Raw genomic sequence first — 22,805 nt, forward strand, 5'->3', positions numbered from 1 at the left:
TTATCTTATTGATAGTAAATCTGTTATTTAACATTTATTTTAATTTATAATACAGATATTTAGGAGAAAATAAACATAGTATGTTACCTATAACTTCCTCCTATAAGTTAATTTTAGAAGGAGATAGGTTTAAAAGTAATCATTCTATTCAATGATTCGGTAAAGCAAGTATTTTTACCTGAAAATAATCCAGAAAATCCATTTTTAGCAACAATGTTCTTCATTATAACCCAGGTTGACATATGCAAAGGCATAGAAACTAAATGTTAAAATAAAGAAATAATGCTATTATAAATAACAATTTAATAATTCCTAATACAGATAACACAAAGTAGTGTTCATGGCCCTTGGGGATATATCATTTCATTACCATAAAAGGTTTGTTTACCTAAAAAGCTACTTTAAGTTTTATTTTTAATAGATTCGTTAAAAATAAAAAACAGAAAAGGGCTGTATATTTAAAGATGTATAGGACGGGATGCAATTAAGGAGAAATATACTGAGGGTTTCTCCTGAGTTGATAATGCTTGTTTCTTAAACATGATGGTAGTATTTTTAAAACTTTTTTCTAGGTCTTAAAAACTTCTCATAATGAAATTTTTAAAAGATGTATAAACAGCTACTTCGGAGGCTGAGATGGGAAGATCGATCTCTTGAGCTTAAGAGTTCAAGACCAGCCTGGTCTTGAACTCTTAACTGAGACGCCCATCTCTTAAAAAATGTATAGAAACCTTCATGGGGTATCCAATGCCAAAGAAAAGTCCTCACAACCATTTTTCATTCACATTTTATTATAAATAGTTTTAAAACTTTTTTTTTTTCTAAAAAGAGTTCTGAGGAAAATAGCTCATTCTCCCTAGCAGTGTCTTGTTATTACTACCTTTGTGAATGGATATGCTAGTCTTGAGATAAATTAGACCGGTGCTCTCTCCTTCAAAGGGTTTATTTTAGCTAACAATAACATCTCACTTATTTGCAACCACTCAAATATCTGGAAGAAAATTTAAAAAAAACTAATTTTTTTAAAACTTAGCAAAAGTAGATGGCACTGAAGTATAAACATAAAGCTTGTTTGTAAACAAAATTTGTTTATTTTCATTTTACGCCCTTTTCTAAACAGCTACCTTGGCCCACAGACCACTAGATGCAGTAAGATTAAAAAAAAAATTGTAAGAACCAGGTACACTACCATGTAAAGAACAGCTAACAGGATGACAGCTAACAGGATGAAGATTTCAAGGTCTTGTTTTGAGACCAGCTGGATGATGGGCAAACAATCCTATACTGCCCTCTCTAGCTTTTGAGAGCTGCTACTCTACAAAAATCAATGTTTACATGGAAGACAACCCCGAATCATTAAACAAGATTAAAGTATGTACCACTAAGCAAGTCTGGAAGATAAAAGTTAAGATAAAATGATATCTTTCAAAAATGACTTTCTAGAATTTTGCCATTTAATGGAGTGTGATTCATTATCTCCAAATTTCATTTATATAAAATATCAGAATCTCTGACTATGAATAAATGAGGACTAAGATAAATGAAGCCTTAATGATTTATTTAAGAAGCTATACTAGCAACAGTATAAGCATAAACATAACTACAGCAGCCCAACACTGATTACAAAATATGAATGAAATTTAACTTTCTAAAGAAAGTCAATGACAAGAACTTTCTAAGTTGGCAATTTTCACTTCATGTTTAAATTATTTCATTTAAATTTTAAAAACTAGTCAAAGAATGGTGATCAAGCAGCAGGTGTTTCTAATCTTGTAGAACTCATGCCCCAAACTAGTTGCTATTTTAACAGGAAGGTGAAATTAAGAGAATAACAAAAAGTATCAACTGAAGGTAAGCCAAGTTCTAGTGGAACCTTAGAAGTGTCTCCTGCCTAACATTTAAACATTAAAGGGCTACTCCTACAGGTAATAAGCAAATTCTTGCATTGTAAAGAAACACTTTTATTATTAAATATTTCAAGCATAGAGAAAATAAATGCTCATTTACTGAACATCCAAATTTACTATATCGTAATAACTCTTACAGATCCAGTTGAAGCCCCCTATATATTCCTCCCCAATTGTATTTTTCCTCCTTCTCAAAGGTAATCACTCTCGTCTTTTTTCATCTTTCTCATGCATTTGTTTAAATGTTTACATCTAAACATATCCAGATGTATACTCTTCTTTGTATACATCTGGAATGTACAGAACAATGTATACTTTTCTTTATCCTCCTTTTAAACTTTATATAAATGATATCACACTGCACACTGACTTCTGCAATGTGCTTTCAGAATTATCTAGGTTGGTAAGTGCAGCTATATTTTATTCATTTTAATTGCTGCATGGTATTGCATTATATGGCTTATAATGATTTATCCATTTTCCTGTAAAGGGACATTTAGGTGATTTCTAACTTTTTGCTGTTTTTAAAAATCTTGCCTTGGATATCCTTGTACATGTGCAAAAATTTCTCTAGGGCACATATCTAGGAGTGGAACTGATAACTCAGAATGGACTCCTTGCTACTGCCAGATTGTTTTCCAAAGTAGCTGTGTCAAATATTCTTACCATCATGGCATAAAGTTCCCAGTGAGCTACATCCTCCCCAACAGTCTAATTTATATAAAATGTTCTCTCACTGCTGTTCCTTAGGATTACTAAAATTGAACATTTTAAATAAGTTTATTTGGCAAGTATAACCATTTCATAATGAATCATTTCTATTTTAAAATAGAAATATAACAAATATTGAAATACAGAAAAATATTGCCTTAAATATTAAAACCAATGTACTATTTATTAAATCTATTAAACATTTTAATTTTAAAATGTTTAAAAATTAAATATTGCTTGAGTAGTGTTTTTCTATAGTTCTATTGTCCAGTTAAGAATAGTGTTTTAAAAATATTAAATGTGTTCAGAGAAGTAGTTTAACTTCTGGAAATAAGTACATTTGGGCCAGGTTTAAACAGCTAAAACCAGAGATTAAATTTTTAAAAATTAATAATATATGACACACTCATAAATTAGGTAAAAGTTATCTCTGTTATAGGATATGGCACTTACTACATGCTAACGTGCTTCTGAATGCAGCCTCTGTTCCAGCAGATTATGGGATCTTTGAGGATTTGGGTAATTGTCTCATTTATCTGTATATACCAGCATGGTGCCTGACACAGTATAGGCACTCAGTAATTGACTAATGAATGAAGAATGGAAGAAGTGGTCAAAGTAGGCTGACAGATCATATACTTGCATGGAACTATCATTCTATAGTATGACAGATGCAACACTTCATATTTTCTTTTTTGCTTAGAGAGAAGGGATTTGGTATAGTTGAGCTGTGGAATGAAGGAAGTCACTTCTAAATGGAGCTGAGTTACTTCTTGGGGATAAATAATGTAAATGCAAATAGTAAGTATGGGCTGATTATCACTCAAATTGCAAGTGTAATTTCAACTGAAATATTATCTTAGTAAACCTTTAAGTAACTGGTTCATAGCTGAAGTACACTAACAAATTAAAATTTACAATGATAATCATGGAAAATTAAAACCCAACTCTTAAGATTTTTCCTTTTAGGTTTAAATGAGGAAACATTAATTAGAAAAAACCGGTGATAGGTAAGAGTTAAATCTAATAAAGAAATATGGCTCCCTGGTGCCAGTCTCAATGAAGATATACATCACAATCACTTAGGGATCATTTTCAAAATATACAAGCTAGAGTTCCACCTCAGAGTCATTAAATCAGAGTCTATTGAGGGTGACGTCCAGCTTTAGGTATACTAAATAAGCACCTCAGGTGACTCCAATGATTAGTTACCAACGTAAGTGGCTCCTAAACTTTAGTGTGCATTAGAATCTACCTGTACAGATTCCCATCTTTTCCCTTATCAACCACCATGACCACCACTACCTCAATGCCCCAGTCATTAGCCATTTATGCTAAATTACACCAAAGAGAAACTGGTGAAATCCTACTATATTAAATATTATACTTAAGAGGGGAAATAGAAATTCTGATAAGAAAAGAAGAATGAAACAAAGTAATTTTGAACCGTCAAAGGAGGACAGATAGGGCTTGGGTTTCTAGAAGGCTCATGCCTAAAACAGGGAAGCGGGAGAACCCTAATATAATAAAACTCTGATTACCTCCCAGGTTTTCATTAGCTTCTAATATAAGAGGAGAGTAGGTATTTGACAGGTAAAAAAAAAAAAAAGGATGTCACCAATATCCATCAGATTCATTTGTAGAGGTCTGTAACCAGCTTCTTTCAACATTACACCTATTTTACCTTTTATGCAAACTATTATAATCATGGGTAGAAGAATTTTTATTTACATTGTAATAGTCTTATCACAAGACTTACATAATTTTGTAATAGATAATTTCCCATGGGTTTGCTACACTTTCTAAAGGGAATAAATAACAGAGGGATCCTAGTAGAAGCAAATAGGAGTACACTTTTGTTCTAGAAGAAATTACAGGTTATGAAGAAATAAAAATAGATGGTTTTTATGATTAGGTTGGGTTATCCCAGAAATGCAAAGGTATACAGTAAAAATCTTTAAATGTCATATTACCATGTTAACAAAACCATGGGATCATGTAATAATGAAAAAACATCTGATAACGCTTTCATATACAGATATATATATATATACATACATATATATATATATATATATATACACACACACACTATCAAAAAGAAAAAGAAAAACAGTTTCCCGGTAATTTCCTATCCTTTATCCTGATTTGTCTAGATTTATCTTACTGGTTTATTTCAAAGACTTATGAAGACAATAAAAATAATAATTTGAAATAGATCTGAAAACAAACTGTAGGAAAAGACATCATAAAACAACTTAGCTTTTAAACGACAAAGATTATTTCTTCTTTATCGCAGGTATGAGACTTAACTGATGGCATTCAAGAAACATTAGACTTTACATTTTCTTAAATTTTTTGTTTTTGTTTAGAGATTTTCTAGGTATTCCATTCTAACAGTATATTACTTTCAGTAAAATACACAAAGAATAATGCAGAAGAAAAAAATCTTGTTTTCCTTATTTTAGATATTCCTACAATATCTGGAAGGAAAAACAAAAAAATGCTTTAAATTTATTAAACTTACTTTTATGACTTTCATATGTCCAAAGTTGTGTCTGCTTTTGTGTTTTTACTACATCAAATGGTAAAGTTGCAACAGCTGCAAACTATCAGAAAGTAAAATTAATTTCCATCAACCTTTTAATTTTTCCTAAAATATTTTTACATTCTTCTAATTAGTACATTATTTAATAAGAATAATAATGAAAATAACAAATTTAAAATGAAATAATATGTGTATCTTTTAAGTTTTCATTAAAGCAAACAGATATGCATTTCTCACTATACTCAAAAGTAAAACTCCTCAGAAAAATTCCCTTACTTTCCCGAGGTCACATAGCTACTAGCTGCAGAGCCACAATTCCAACCAAACCTCTCTGACTCCACTACCAGCATTTACAATTTCTCATGCTCCTTTGTGTTTTATTATTCCTTTACATCACAAGAAGGTACAACACATATGTCAAGGCAAAAATTCTCAAGTATCTAGTAAGCATTTTAAAATTTCCAGCAAATGCTTTTAAAATAGAATAAAAACTTAAATTTGAACAAAGAAAATGAATTTTGAACTTTTAGCTCTATAAACCTTTTAAAATAGATAGTTATGTAAATGTTTACATATTAAAATATAGTTACAATGGTTTACAAATTAGATTTTTTCCTATTAATGATAAAAGCTGGATGCAAATCACATTTCAAATAACTTTTCTCAAAATAATTTACATTTATTTCCACAATGCTTTGAGTTTTTTTAATAACTTAATTCTTTTAAATATGTTATCACAATATTTGATACAACAGCCATACAAGGTTAAAACTGGCATGTATTGTTGCTTCCCAGCTCACATTAGGCCAATATGGTCATAAAATGCCCCTTTAAAATCACTTATATTTTATTTCAACCCAACAATTTGTTGATTTACGTTCTTGAAATCAGCTTCGAAGATTTCAGGTAAGGTAAAAACAACGATTTTTCTCCATCTTCATTATCTATCATGTAGTGGCTACAATGTTACGTAAGCCATTTTTGAAACTCTTTCTAAAATAAGGTGGTTTAGGCTGTTCTATTTTCTGACAGAAAGCCTGGATATTCACATTCAGATGTTTTTTCTGTTGTAGAGACAAAACATTATTTGAAAACTGTCAAAATGCAGCAATTTTCTAGATCATTTAAAAAATCCTAAAAAAATAGATTTTCTAGGTTACATAGAAATAGTACAATAGAGGACTCTCCTTTGTATTTCTGCAAAACTGGTAAATACCCTAAAGCCATTATTCAACAATACTAATTGCTTTTTTTATTCAATAGGCTTATAATCCACTAGGATTAATTTGAAAGATTTTAGACTGGGAATATTTATATTTAAGTTTTAAAGTCAACTACGTGGCTTCCTTGGCCCAGATTTTCTGATAGATTATTACAATTTTTTTTGCAAGTCTCCATCACTTCACTCTGCTCCTTCACTATTGTTTTTTTGTGGTTCCAGTGTGTTATTGTCTCACTATAAGTTATTACAAATTCATTTTTGGAAATATGTGGGTATAAAAAAAACTATTACCAATGTCAGGGTGATATAAATCTGCATAATGAAAGTCTACTACAGGACTTTCACATCATTCTACAAGGAGGTGTGGAAAAAGATAAACTATTACCCAAAAAATGGTAACTTAAGATTCCTTCCTTCTGACTGTAATTTTTGTTCAAATTCTTTTAAAAAGTACTTTAGCAGGACAAAATGTTTCCAAAGAAACAGGAATCAGCAGCAGAGGCTAGAAGTGCTTAATGCATATGAGATGACACTGCATGAAATATTACGTAATCAGAGCAAAATTACAAAATGCTCTAAATAATAAAACTCTAAAATATTGTAACTGTAATGATCTAACAAATTCAAAAGTTTCTCAGAAAAATGTTTTTGCAACATAAAAACAAATACAGTATGTTTAAATTATTTTATTTACTAATAATTTGTTTCCTTAAAATAGATGGAAAATATTTAGAAAAACTTTCAAGCAGTGCAGCCAAAGTGGATCTCAATATACATGAGCTGTTATATAATATTTTGTTTTGTTTTAATACAACAATTATTTTTCTGGAATATTAACAACAAAAGAATAAACTTACGGAACCAGACAATGCCCCTGAAGTAAAGTTGATCATAAATGTTGGCTCATATAAACCAGACTTCTCACATAACCACTTCTTTAAAATTTCATAGTTATACCAGTACATTGCTATAAAAACAGAGAATGAAATGAACACACATTTAGAAACAAAATGTGGACTTTAATAAAAGAGTTATGAGGTTATATATTCAGGGGATAGACAAATTCTAACTTTGACACACCTTGCTTTCTGCTTAGACACCCACTAGGGTGGGATTTCTTTATTAAAAGCAAAATTCTCAGTAATATTCTAGCAGTCCTATAAACAAAAAAAAAACTATGCATCAATGAAGTATGACTATAATTCCAAAGCCTGACAAGGACAACAGTACAAAGGAAAAAAGTAAAGGCCAATCTATTCATGATTATAGGTACAGACTTCCTAAAAACAATAATGAAAAACAAACTGAAGTCAGAAATATTTCATAAAATATCATACACTATGATTAAGTTGGGTTATCCCAGAAAGGCAAAGGTATACAATAAAAATTAAATGGCATATTACAATGTTAACAAAACCATGGGATCATGTAATGATAATGAAAAAGCATCTGATAAAACTCAATACTCTTTCATTTAAAAGAAACAAGTTTCTTGGAAACCTAGAAGTAAAAGGAAACTTCTTTAATTTGATAAACAACATGCATCAAAAACCTATACCAAAAATAATTATTAATGGTTAAATGAGATCTATTTTCTTTAAAATGGGAAAAACGATGGGGATGTTCATTATTGTCACCATAATTCAAAAACTCTCTGGGCAGCAAGAAAGAAAGAAAAATTATGATTATAAATGATGATATAAAACAGTTAAATTTACATATATTTTTATATATATCCAAACCAAAACGATAGTAAGACAAAGCAGAATTTATAACAGAGTGTTAAAACATAGCTGGATATAAGCTATAGAAAAAAATCAATTGCAACTGTACCAACTACAAAGAGTTAATTTTAAAAAATTAAAATAGAGCTTTAAAAATAGCTACTAAAAGCTGGGGACAGTGGGGTGTACCTATAACTAAATGTCAGAAAAAAGAGATGAATACAACCTTGATGAAGAAAAATTTGAATCTCTCCTAAAACAACTTCTTAAAGACTTATTATTAACATAAAGAGATGACATTCCTAGGGAAGAAAAATAAAGTGACATCAAGATTTTTCTTAGCCAAGCATGGTGGCACACGCCTTTAGTTCCAGCTACTCAGGAGGTTGATGTGGGAGGATTACTAGAGCCTTGTAGATAGATCAAGGCTACAGTGAGCCGTGATTGTGCCACTGCACTCCAGCCTGGGCAACAGAGTGAGACCCTGCCAAAAAAAAAAAAAAAAAAAAAGATTTTTCATAGAGCACTAATAATTCAGTGTGGTATTGGCCTGAAGTCAGAAACATTAACCAGTGAAACAGATCCATGCATACATGCATACATGAAAATGTTATATGACAGAGATGACAATGCAGATCCCTGGAGCAATTATGGTTATTCAATAGATCAGGGACCACAACCCCAGGGCTGAGGATTGGTACTGATCTGTGTCCTGTTAGGAACTGGGCTACACAGCAGGAGGTGAGCGGCGGGTGAGTGAGCATTACCTCCTGAGCTCCACCTCCTGTCAGATCAGCAGTAGCAATATATTCTCATAGAACTCTATTGCTAACTGCACATGTGAGGGATCTAGGTTGCGTGCTCCTTATGAAAATTTAATGCCTGGTGATCTGAGGTAAATTGCTTCGTTCTGAAACCAATCACACACATACACACACACACATACACACACACACAATTTTTCCAATCATGGAAAAACTGTCTTCCACAAAACCAGTCCCTGGTGCCAAAAAGGTTGGGGATCACTGCAACAGGTGATGTTGGGACAACCAGCTATCCATGTGGGAGGAAAATGAAATTGAAAACCTACTTCAATTTCAAAACCCCAAATCAATTATGAATAAATGAATGCCAATGAAACAGTGCCCAATTTTATTAATAACCAGGGAAATGCAAATTAAAGTGAGATACCACTTTAAATTATTAAACAAAAATTAAGAACTCTGACAATAAAAACGCTGGAAAGGTTGTGAAGCAGCAGAAAATCTCCTACATTGCTGGTAGGTAGGTAGATCATACAATCACTTTAGAAAAGAGTTCTATATTACCTAGTAAAATTTGAAATGTATGTATGTATATGAACCAACAAATCCAATACTGGATAAACTTTCAAAGGTGCACCAAGAAACTGATTAAAAGTTTTCATAGCAGCATTGTCTTAGTTGTTTACTCACATATAAATGAGTAAAACTGAAGAAAACAGTTACATATAACACAAGAAGGAATCTTAGGAAAATTTTTTAGTAAAAGGGGATTTTCAAAAATAGGCAAAACTAATATAATGTTTGGCAATAATATGTACGTGGGAAAACTAATTATTTTAATCAAATGAATAGCATTTAATATACTGGTTACCACTGGGGTTGTGACAGTGAAAGAACATATTGTGGTTTCATGATTTTTAGAAGATATAGATATTATCATTCAGAGTTTCTCTCTAGCTAGATAAGTATTTTTTTGGGGTCTTAAAAACTTCTATGACCCACAAGGGAAATGCCACTAGAGTATGTACATTACATAAGTTACTGGTAGATTTGCACTTCTCGCTTTTCATAATTTTCTCCCTTTTCATAATTGAGTAAGTAGTACAATAGCCTACTTGATTTGTAATAGTCTTTTACAGGATAATCATTTAATGGGGAGATGTTTATTTTTAATAACTGAAAAAGTAGGAGCCCATATAATTCCAAAGTGGTCTTATATGGATTCTATCCTTTGATTCGTAGTTGTTTTACTTATCTTACTAAATAATACTAAATGACTTATTTAGAATGTTAAAGGTACTTTGCATTCTCTGAATATGAATACCCACTAATTAATGTATAAAAACTAATAACAAGCTTGAATAAAAACTATTCATTCAATAAAAGCTTGTAAAGATCTGAGAGCCCAACAATGAAAAAGGAGTTTGTGGTCACTACAGAAAATAACTTACCTTTAACGGTAAAGAGTTAAAAATCTAGTAACGGTAATATTTAACAAAGCTACGTAAAATTGAGTAGCTACAAATAAGATAAATCCTACCTGAGAAAGGTACATCTCTAAGAACAGTAGGAGCCCAGCCCTTCCAAAGGGAAATCCAACCATCTTCAGATACTTTCTTGCTGACAAATCGATGCAGTTCCATGTAAGAAAACTTCTTGGACTGCATCTTGGTTCTAATCAATTCTAGTGGACTGATCACAGTTACTGCACCAACTAATACAAACAAGTTTAAAAAAAGAAAACAAAAATAAAGCCATGTACTATGCAAACACACATACTGTAAAAATTAATATTCATATATTTTATATTTTAAACTTTTATTCTATAATGTCTGAAAACCTTAAAATTAAATATCTAATGATGTCAACATAATTGACACAGATTTTTCCCTTGATAAAAGTATTTCTTAAAAGTCTATTTTCATATATCTTACTTTTTCTGGTTTCAACTCTCTCAACGGCAGTTCCAGAAATGTTGTAATCAACCAGAACTATGAAAACCAAAGCCCATTCCAGTTACTGACCCAATAAATCTCATTCCCATTTAGCAGAGTAAACGTTCTTCTGTATAGAGTCAACTTTCCTTATGATCAAACTCTGAATCCCAAAGTTTATAAGGAAAGTGATTCAGAACTTTGGACCGAATCATGCATGATCCCAGGTGATACCTCAGAAGTTCAGGTGAATCAAAACCAACTCTGATGTCACTCTAAAAACTCTGTCCATGATTTGACCAAGATAGGCTGAGCCCATCTCATTCTGATGATAATCACTATTCCATATGACTTCTGGAGTATCTATCCTGTATTAACAAATTAATATAAACTATAAGGCAAAATATATCATACTAATACTCTATATATTGTACAAATTATCTGTGAATGTCCCAACTTAAACAGAAGCTCTAAACAGAAATCAAAATGAGAATAAAGATTTATTACTTACATCTGGCTACAACTCCAGCAACAATTGGTATGTAGGTTTCATTTTCTCCTAATTTAGATCTCAGAAGAGCACTTAATTGATCATAGCAGGTAAAATAAATAACTGTGGCAGGAACTGCCATCACTCTGTTAGATCACACAAAAAGATTTGTTCAAAATTATCAAAAGATTCCACAGTCTTAACTTAAATTCAAATATTATTATATAAACTAAAAAACCCTTATATTTTGTGTAAGCTAAAAACTACAACAAATTAGCCTATGAGATCAATTTTTCTTTTATTTTAAAAATGGTTAATACTTAACTTAGTAGGCAGTAAAAAGATATAAAGTAGGCATTTGCCATCCAAAAGTTTGCATTCTAGTTGTGAAGACAGTTACAATATATAGCATTAAATAAGTGCTAGCATGGTGGCACATGCCTGTAATACCAGCTACTCAAGTGGCTGAGGAACTAGAATCACTTGAACCTGGGAGGCAGAGGTTGCAATAAGCCAAGATCATGCCACTGCACTCCAGCCTAAGGGACAGAGCAAGACTGTCTCTAAATAAATAAATAAAATAAAAATAAAACAAATAGGAAAAGACAAATTAAGACAGACACTTCATCTCCTTGACTTGTTCTGTTTCTGGTCACCCAGATCTTCTTTCTCATTCATAATTACCATAACATCAGAATCAGCAAAATAAAAAGTACATGAGAAATTATAAAACATTTTTGAACTATAGACCATATATCACTCCTGGTTGTAACTAGACATAAATTATAATTAACATCATCAGAATTACATACACTAATTTTAAGGGAATTCTAATGACATACTATTTTAAAAGAAATTATTAAAAGGGAATTATTAAATTCAAACACAAAGTTGCATGTACTGTCATGTCAATAAATAATAATGCAACAAGAAATGAGTCCATGTTTATGATATAACTAAAGGACATTCACAGACCATAGTCTGGAATGCCTAATCCATAGTCTGGAATGCCTAATCTTAATCTTGCTGTTGAGAATTTAGGAGCAGGACTGACTGGTGAGGTATTAGATCTGCCACTAACTTCAAACCTTAAGCATTGTTTAAAATAAATGCCTCAAATTGACTAATTTCCTCCATTAAAAATATAAAGTTCTTGGGAATAAATGAGACAGCAAGAGCCAAGTTATTATTTTAGATTTTTACATTTAATATTAAGAGTTTATCATATTAATTCATGTAATCGCTAGTTAGTAATTAGAATTATCTAGAGAAAGTATACATTTTGCAATATATCATACAGCTTTAGTAAAATGAACAAATAGACATCAAAGTCTTTATTTCTGAACATGAAAAAAATTATCATATGCTTGTGTAGCAAAGACAACACAGCAGGCTTGGTTGCTCAAACCTTGTATAACTTCAGGAGGGCCTATGTGCATGCCTGACGTCCGGACAACTCATGGGAACGTATCCCCTGGAGTATTCCCTATTAGAAGGTTTTTTGGACATCTGAAGCACTAAACCAACTTGTCTAGGTTGATCTGTATACTGTGATTTATAGTAAACTTCTTTCCTTCTGTGGGTTTAAAGTTTTGCTCATCACAACTGGCCTCAAAGACAGAATGTATCCATACAACCCATGCTCAATAAAAGCCCTACACTCAAAACTCAAATGGGTTTCCCAAGGCAGAAGCACTTTGTATACTTCACAGCTCACTAATAGAAGGATAAGCACATCCTGTGCAATGCCATAAGGGAGGACTTTGGAAGCCCATTTCTGGACAACTCCTGATGTGCCTTTTTCCCTTACCGATTCTGTTTTGTATCCTTTTCCTATAATAAACTGTATCTGTGAATATAACCTCTTCAGGTCCTGCAAGTCTTTCTAGTACATCATTAAACATGCAGGTGGCTGTGAGGCTTAAAAAACAATACCTCAGAAAATGAAAGCATTCTAATATTAAAAATGCAAGACTTTGTCCAACCATGCTGATTATAGGATAAAATAACAACCATTATTTAGTAGAAAAAACATTAAAATTCAACTTACAGGGTAGGAGGAAGGCCACTCCATAGAGATTTAATGCCCTCATTTCGAATGATTTTTAAAAAGGCATCCTAAAGTTATAATAGAAAAAAGCAATCAAAATATATCTTTAAACCTGATACACAAAAATTTATAGTGATGATTGGTAATTTGATTCTTTCAGGTATTTACATCTAAAAAAATTAGCTTTTTGGATTTATGTATGTCCGTTCTTTTTAAAAAGGGAATTTTAACACAATTAAAATGAAGCATTTCTGGATGATACTAACTTCTTATAGAATAAAGTCTATATTACTCAGCTCTAGATTGTTCTAAGAGCTTAGACAAAAAGCTTTTGAAAAGATTATTATAAGAAAGGAAGGAGAGCAACAGCAGAGAATTGGTTAAACTCTCCTAAGCATGAAATCAGAGAAAATATTAAAATGTGCTATGTGAAATCTTTGGAGAGGAACCTAAAGTAGACAGAGCTTCTATTAACAGACAAACTCTTACAATTTGATAACAAAAAGATAAAGTAATTAAAAATTGGCTAAGGATTTGAATATATATTTCTCCAAAGAATACACACAAATGTCCAATAAGCACATGAAAAACTGTTTGGCTGCATGCAGTGGCTCCGGCCTGTAATCCCAGCACTTTGGAAGGTAGGAGACCCCTTGAGCCCAGGAGTTCAACATCAGCCTGGGCAATATAGTGAGACCTTATCTCTACAAAAAGCTAAAAAATTTGTTGGGCATGGTGACACACTCCTGTGGTGCCAGCTACTTGGGAGGCTGAGGTGGGAGGACTGCTTCAGCCCAGGAGGGAGAGGCTACACTGAGCTGAGATCACACCACTGCACTCCAGCCTGGGCAAGTGAGACCCTGTCTCAAAAAAAAAAAAGAAAAGAAAACAAAAATAGAAAAAGGAAAAATGTTCATCATTGATCATTATGAAAATGCAAAGCAAGGCCAGAGGCGGTGGCTCAAGCCTGTAATCCCAGCACTTTGGGAGGCTGAGACGGGCAGATCACAAGGTCAAGAGATCGAGACCATCCTGGCTAACACGGTGAAACCCCGTCTCTCCTAAAAAAAAATACAAAAAACTGGCCAGGCGAGGTGGTGGGCGCCTGTAGTCCCAGCTACTCGGGAGGCTGAGGCAGGAGAATGGCGTGAACCTGGGAGGCGAAGCTTGCAGTGAGCTGAGATCCGGCCACTGCGCTCCAGCCTGGGCTGCGACAGAGCGAGACTCCATCTCAAAAAAAAAAAAAAGAAAATGCAAAGCAAAACCACAAATGAGATGTCACTTCATACCTACTAAATAAGCTAAAATTATAAAGACAGACAATAAAAAATACTGGTGAAAATGTGAAGAAACTGGAACCCTCAGATGCTACTGGTGAGAATACAGAATGGTGTAGCCTAGCAGTTTTTCAAAAGGTTAAACATAGTTATCACATGGCTCAGTAATTTCAACTCCAGTTATACTCTGAGAGAAATTAAAACACATATTTACATAAGGTTATAACCAAGAGAAATTAAAACACATGTTCACACAGAAACATGAATGTCCATAGAATTATTCCAAAAAGTAGAAACACCCCAAATGTCTATCAAATGATGAATGGATAAATAAAATGTGACATATTCACATAATATTACTTGGCAATAAAAAATAAAATACTGATACATACTACAACATGGATGAATCTTAAAACACTGTGCTAAGTAGAAGACGTTAGTCACAAAGGACTGCATATTTTCCCAGGAAAGGGAACCCTAGTAAGACAGAAAACTTTTGGACAATAACCACTCTACTCTAACCAAACAACAAAGTGAAACTTGTGGCACCACCCAGACCCGTATCAGCAAAGGCTAAGTAGGTAGCCTAGACTTCCATCAATGTAAGGCTGACAGAAGGTCAATAAGGAACCAAGACTTTTACCCCTACCAGGTCAGCAGTAAGGCTCCTTCATCCCTCTGCTAGGGTGGTGTCACAGGAGGAATAGTGGAGAGTCAGTACTTTCACCATCACCCAGCAATGAGGCTACCCCACTATACCGTCAGTGAAAACCATGTAGAAAGCCAGAACTCCCACACACGCTCAACAGTAAAAGAGGTCTTCCCTTACACTGTGCGTCAATAGAGGCTGGGTGGGGAACCTGGACTTCTAACTCTACCCGACAGTAACAAGGTGACATCCTTTCTGCCCCATGGAAGCAATGTCAGAAAAAGACAGCTAAAATAGAATGTTTCAAGTGAGATTAAGAGTTTAATGGAATGCTAATAAATGTTCAAGTAACACAAAGGTAGGAAAAGCAAAACAGAAATAGAAAACAGAACAAAGAGAAAATTAAAAAAATAATAATAAGCTTAAGTCCTAATCTATAATGCATTACAATAGTTAAACTAAGTATACTAATTAAAAGATAAAAACTGACAGAGTGAAGTTAAAACATGACTCAATTTTATGCTATCTAAAAGAAATTCACTTCAATTATAATGTCATAAGCAGGCTGAAAATGGATTGAAACACTCAACACATTAAACATGTTATTCCCCTCCAAATTAACATACAAGTTGAACGTCATTCCAATAAATACCCTAGCGATATTTTTTTTGGAAATATAAACAGGATCAAGCTAAGATTTATGTGGAAAGACAAAGGAACTTTTGGGATAGCAAAAACAACTTTGAAAAAAAATATAAGGACCAGAGCAGGAGTCTCACGCCTGTATCTCAGCACTTTAGGAGCCCACAGCAGGAGGACTGCTTGAGCCCAGGAGTGTGAGACCAGACTAGGCAACATAATGATACTCTGTCTCCACAAAACATAAATCACAGTGGCACACGCCTATAGTCCCAGCTACTTGGGAGACGCAGGTGGGAGAATCTCAAGGCATGCAGATTGAGGAAGCAGTGAGTCATGATTGCTCCATGGCACTCCAGCCTAGGTGACAGAGCGAGGCCTTGTCTCAGAAAAAAGAAAAAGAAATATAAAAATAAAGTAAGAGGAATAAGTGAATCTAATTTCAAGACTTACACGTGCAATAATTAAGACTGTGGTATTGACAGAGTGACAGACAGAGATAAATGGAACAGAATAGAAAACTCAGAAATAGACACACCTAATATGCCCCACTGATTTTTGACAAAGGTGCAAAAAGCAACTCAATGGAGGAAATAAAGCCATTTCCACAAATGCAAGTGGACATCCATAGGCAGCAACAACAAACAAACCTCAATCACAGTCTCATGCCCTACATAAAACTAACTTAAAATGGATCAAGGACTTAAATACAATTTTTATGAAAAAGTCTTCAGAGTGTAACAGTAGACAAAAAGTTCTTAGCCTTGACACCAAAAGCATGACCTATAAAAGATATTAATAAATCGAATTTCATAAAAATTAAAAAGTTTTACTCTGTGAAAGACCATGTTTAAGAGGATGAAAAGACAAACTAGAAGTGGAAAAAAATATTTGCAAACCACACATTCAACAAAAGACTAGTATCTAGAATATATAAATAACTATCAAAATTCAACAGTAAAACTACAAACAATTTTATTAGAAAGGGTCAAAAGACATGAAGAGCCTTTTTACTGAAGAGGGAAATAAGCATATTAAAAGATGCTCACGGCCGGGCATGGTGGCTCAAGCCTGTAATCCCAGCACTTTGGGAGGCCGAGACGGGCGGATCACAAGGTCAGGAGATCGAGACCATCCTGGCTAACACGGTGCAAACCCATCTCTACTAAAAAATACAAAAAACTAGCCGGGCGAGGTGGCGGGTGCCTGTAGTCCCAGCTACTTGGGAGGCTGAGGCAGGAGAATGGTGTAAACCCGGGAGGCGGAGCTTGCAGTGAGCTGAGATCCAGCCACTGCACTCCAGCCTGGGCAACAGAGCAAGACTCCGTCTCAAAAAAAAAAAAAAAAAAAAAAAAGATGTTCACCATCATTAGCCACTAGGGAAAGGCAAATTTAAACCACAACGAGATATCTCTACACAGCTATCATAATTGGTAAAATAAAAGTAGTGATAACACCAAAACACTAGTGAAGATGCGGAGAAACTGGATCAGTCACACAGTGCTAATGAAAAATGTAAAATGGTAGAACCAGTGTAGAAAACAGGTTAGGAGTTGCTTAAACTCTAAACATGTAACTACCACATGACTCAGCAACTGTATTCCCTAACACATTTTTCCCAGAGTAAGTGAATGTTTGTAGCAGCCTTATTCAAAATAGCCAAAATCTGGAAAAAAACTCTGAAAACAAACTGTATTATATCTGCACTATGAAATAATCTATATCATGAGCAATAAAAAGGAACAGATGATTGACACATGCAACAAACTGGATGAATCACCAGGTAATTATGCTATGTAAAAAATGCCAACCCCAAAAGATCATATATGATTCCATTTATATAACATTCTTGAAATGACAAAATTACATAAATGAAGAACAGATTAGAGGTTGCGAGGACTTAAGGAGTTGGTGAGAAAACAAGGGAAATGGGTGTGGCTCTAAAAAAGGAAACAGGAAGAATCCTTGTAATGATGAAGTTATTCTTTATTTAAATTGTATCAATCAATGTCAAAATCCTCGTGGTGACACTGTATTAGTTTTGTAAGATGGTACCACTGGGGGAAACTAAGAAAAGGGTACATGAAATCTGTCTGTATATATATTTTTAATTTTATATTATTTCAAAATAAAAATGGTTAGTTTTTTAAAAAGTTACCTCCCCCTTTTTTACACAAAACCATGAACCTATGAAAAGGTTAACAAAGGGTTAAAAAGCAAAGAAGTAGTTCCCTGTTCTCAGTTAAATATGATTCTTCACTCTTTTGCAATTAGAAAAATCTTTCACATATAAGATTAAATAGAAAATATACTGTGATTCTAAATAATATAATCACCTTACCAATGTTCCCTGGAAATTTCCTGGCTTCTTATACCACAGTTTGTTGCCTCCCTCTTCACAGACACATAGATGATCCATGAGTCCATTACTATATACAAAACATTTTCCTAGCAAAGAAGATTCCAACAGCCAACAATTACCTCACATAACCTTTATTATTTTTACAGATGAACAAATTGACATCACAATGAGGAAACTAGAAAATTATGAAAAGAGAAAGAATCTTGAAAAAGATAAATAACCATCTCTACTTTTTAGGATGAAACAGACATAATTAATTTGATTTGCTTAATGCTACTGCAATGCATTCTAAACTCAGAGTTGTTAAAAGTAACTGCAAATTAGTACTTTATGTTTTCAGAACTGTAGTAAGAAAATGGCTGGGCACAGTGGCTCACGGCTGTAATCCCAGCACTTTGGGAGGCCAAGGTCAGGGGACCGCTTGAGGCCAGGAGTTTGATTTCAGCCTGGGCTACACAGTGAGCCTCCAACTCTAAAAAAATTTTTTAAAAAATAGATGGGTGTGGTGGCACATGCCTGTAGTCCCAGTTACTCAGGAGACTGAAGTGGGAAGATTACCTGAGCCTAGGAGTTCAAGGTTGCAGTGAGCTATGATTACACTACTGCACTCCAGCCTGGGTCGGGTGACAGACTAAGACCCACTCTCAAAAAAAAAAAAGTACACAAATAACTTCTTTTAAGTTTTTAAGTTATCTGAGGGAATGAAGAAAGAAGATAAAAGAGGAAAACTCATTTAGAGAAGAGAACATGGACACAAATCTTCTCTATTTGTCCAGAAGAAAAATCTGTGGTATACAAGGGAAATTCAGACAAAAATAGAATTTTTAAAAAAATATCATTCTCAATGTACATAATGCCACGCTTTGTCTCTCTTTCTGTATCTGTACTGCTCAGTCTAGCCATTTGTCACATTCGACCTAATGTAACAACTTTCTCTAATACCAACTTCTTCCCACCTACTGGACTAAACTGTTGCCAAAATTGTCTTCTCTGCCCAACAGTATATAAAAATATGAAGCTGTGAATTTTGTAATACTTAAGTCTGAGTGTTGCCTTCTGCTCTTATGGTTTTAACGTATAGGAAATTACCTTTTTAGTTAGCCTCTTCCTACAATCTACTCTTTCATTCATCTAAAATATCAGGGTTGTTCATTCCCTCTCACTGCTCTGTATTCAACACAGTGGCTTTATATCTGAGCCAATTTTCTCACAGTCCAAACAGTGTGTTTTCTGCCACTTAAAATGTGGTTGCAATGCTATTATCTTTATAAACCTATAAAATACTAAGGAATTGCTAATCTTGCCTATCTTACAAAAACACATCATTATTTGTCTCAAATTCTACATAAACTACTATCCAGCAATTAACCAAGCTATCTGATAAAATAATACATTTCCAATCACTATATTCAAGCAATAGTTGTATGATGGTCATGAATGCTCTAACATGGGCACAACTTTTGGACATGGGAGTAAGATAGATTCTAAGGTCCCTCACAAATATAATTCTGTTCTTACCTCTGAGGCACATCTACAAATACATAACCATCCTTTGCTTTACTTAGTAGGTCCATACAAATGTTATATATTTATTTTTTGCCTACAACTCATCATGTACAACTAAATGGTGAAAACAAAAATGTTTTTCATGAGGGTAAGAGGCATCTATTTTAATAAATTAGCAAATGAATATTATGCAAACAAAAATAAACACAGGAACATTTAAAAATCAAACATAACATTTTCAGGGTAATTAGTACACGTACCTTTGGGGAGTGGGTTGTTTTGGGCTTGGAGTCTAATTTTAACAACATCCAGGGGTGTCACTATTGAAGATATATAAGTTTCAATTAGCAAGTGGTATCTGTAAATTGGATAGATGTTTTACAAAGAACACAAAATACATTGATTCATACTTTTCCTCATGGCTATATAATGGGTGAGCTTATTTATCTTAAAGTAGTCTTGAATGTAACATTCTAATTTTTTTGCCCTTTAATTTTGCTAATCAGTGAAAGACAGACTACTTCTCTCATGAGTACTAACTGCTACTTGTAATATTCCTACAACTATCATTCCATTAGCAATAAAGTTGGTATTTATAAGAAAATATGCTTTCTAATAGAAGTAAAAGTTCCAAAAGTCTTTGAGAATAACTTTGTATAAGTAATCAACAGTCAAATGATATTAGTCTTCCTAATCTGTCAAATTTACCTGTATCAAATAAGTGGTACAGATAATAAAATTTAAGTAAACTGGCCATAAAACATCTTTAGCACTAAATTATGTTATTCCATTTGGGCATAGCACAGCAAAGGAAAATAGTTTTAATATGCATGCTATATTTTATCCAAGTAGAAACAAATGCCAAATAATGGTTCTAAGAAAAGTTTTCCTCATCTGGAGAATGACAATAATCATATTAGATGATCTCTATGACCTTTATAACTCAAATTCTGACCTGAAAATACATCATAAGCAATTAATTTATTTGTTCTAATCATTTGTTATTTGTATAAACTACCCAACTTAAAAATCATTAAAATGCTAAACTATCACCTAACTACGTCATTTGGCTACATCTACAAGAAGCTGACTGTAAGAAACAGAAAACTGTGATCCAGAGAAATTTAAGAAATTCCGTTAGTGCAAAGTAAAGATTATTTGTAATTGTTGCTAACATAAATTGCTAAAATTCTATATATTCATTATGCTAATATTTTATTCCATCTTCTTGTTTTCTATTATAAAAAGGGAGAATCAGAAAAGTTTAATGTTGATAGGGACCCAAAAGAAATCCCAGTATAAGTCCCTAATTTACAGATGAAATAATGAAGTTCAAATAAAAGTTAGATTTCACCTTGAGAATGGCAAAGCAAGGACTAAAAATTCAAGTCTCTTGAATCTCTGTCCAGGGTTGTTTTCATATAATAATATGATGAAACATTCATGGATCATAAATGATAGTATGTGTTGTGGGAAGTCAGGGACCCCGAACGGATGGCCTGGCTGGAGCCATGGCAGAGGAACATAAATTCTGAAGATTTCATGGGCATTTACCAGTTCCCAAATAATACTTTCATAATTTCTTATGCCTTTCTTAATCTCTTAATCCTGTTATTTTCATAAGCTGAGGATGTACGTCACCTCAGGGTCACTACGATAATTATGTTAACTGTACAAATTGATTGTAAAACGTGTGCTTGAACAACATGAAATCAGTGCACCTTGAAAAAGAACAGAGTAACAGTGATTTTAGGGAACAAGGGAAGACAAGCATAAGGTCTGACTGCCTGCAGGGTTGGGCAAAATAGAGCCATATTTTTCTTCTTGCAGACAGCCTATAAATGGATGTGCAAGTAGGGAAGACATCAGTAAATTCTTTTCCTAGCAAGGAATATTAACAATTAACACCCTGGGGAAGGAATGCATTCCTGGGGGAGGTCTATAAACGGCCGCTGTGGGAGTGTCTGTCTTACGTGGTTGAGATAAGGACTGAAATACACCCTGGTCTCCTGCAGTACCCTCAGGCTTACTAGGATTGGGACACTCCACCCTGGTAAATTTGAGGTCAGACTGGTTCTCTAATCTCAAACCCTGTTTTCTGCTATTTAAGATGTTTATCAAGACAATATGTGCACCGCTGAATATAGACCCTTATCAGTAATTCTGCTTTTGCCCTTTGCCTTGTGATCTTTGCTGGACCCTTCTCAGGAGTTTGTGATTTTGCCCTTGTCCTGTTTCCTCAGAAGCATGTGATTGTTCTCCTTTTTGCCTTTGAAGTATGTGATCTTGTGACCTACTCCCTGTTCTTGCACCCCCTCCCCTTTTGAAATCCTTAATAAAACTTGCTGGTTTTGTGGCTCAGGTGGGCACCACGGTCCACCGATATGTGATGTCACCCCTGGAGGCCCAGCTGTAAAATTCCTCTTTGTATGCTTTCTCTTTATTTCTCAGCCAGCTAACACTTACGGAAAATAGAAATAACCTACATTGAAACACTGATACTAAAACTCAAATGGAAGCACTGATTCATTCGAAGTTACATAATCTACATCAGTAACATAATTTTACCTATTAGTGACGTCAGTATAGCTCCAGTACATGAGGCAAGCATTTGTTGAAGAGGTGTCACTTTGATAATCTCTTGTCCTCTTGTTTCGGGATCCATATTTTTAACTAATTAAATACAAACCTGTTAAAGAAAAAGAAAATATAAAATTAGAGCACGTCCTCTGATACTTCAAAAATGATAATGTCCTTCAGCTAAGCTGGGTGAGCAGCATCACATTAGTAAGACAACTAAGAGAGAATTAACCAAACAGATACAGACCACATAATAGAATGAAAGCAGTTGACCAGTAAGTCTCAGAGTCAGTGAACTTAGCCTCATAAACACTACTAAGAAATCCTCCCCAGTAGAGTACAGAGGTATCAGCAAATACAGCCCTTTATTATACACCAGTAGTTGTTGTACAGATGTAAAATAAAAACACATGACCTTAATAAGTTTTATCTTACAAAAATT

At 33.7% G+C, this 22,805-nt stretch overlaps 1 protein-coding gene across 4 annotated transcripts in view; it reads right to left on the bottom strand.

Moving 5' to 3' along the window:
* The window catches only part of SLC25A40 (solute carrier family 25 member 40), a 56,542-nt gene that overhangs the window by 2,982 nt on the left and 30,755 nt on the right, over positions 1-22,805 (bottom strand). For 3 of the 4 annotated variants that reach the window (XR_748761.2, XR_004057973.1, XM_010370653.2), the window contains 9 exons: positions 22,352-22,472; positions 20,044-20,103; positions 18,257-18,363; positions 13,351-13,418; positions 11,322-11,446; positions 10,417-10,590; positions 7,246-7,355; positions 5,146-5,227; positions 179-259 (listed from right to left, as the gene is read on the bottom strand). Coding sequence is in view for 1 of the 4 variants with exons in the window: in XM_010370653.2 (XP_010368955.1) it covers positions 179-259; positions 5,146-5,227; positions 7,246-7,355; positions 10,417-10,590; positions 11,322-11,446; positions 13,351-13,418; positions 18,257-18,363; positions 20,044-20,103; positions 22,352-22,448 (904 nt within the window). In the remaining 3 variants the exon portion in view is untranslated. The remainder of the gene's footprint in view (positions 1-178; positions 260-5,145; positions 5,228-7,245; positions 7,356-10,416; positions 10,591-11,321; positions 11,447-13,350; positions 13,419-18,256; positions 18,364-20,043; positions 20,104-22,351; positions 22,473-22,805) is intronic. The other variant, XR_004057974.1, reaches the window with a different exon arrangement.

The sequence above is a fragment of the Rhinopithecus roxellana genome, chromosome 6 (assembly GCF_007565055.1).
Source record: "Rhinopithecus roxellana isolate Shanxi Qingling chromosome 6, ASM756505v1, whole genome shotgun sequence".
NCBI lineage: Eukaryota > Metazoa > Chordata > Mammalia > Primates > Cercopithecidae > Rhinopithecus > Rhinopithecus roxellana.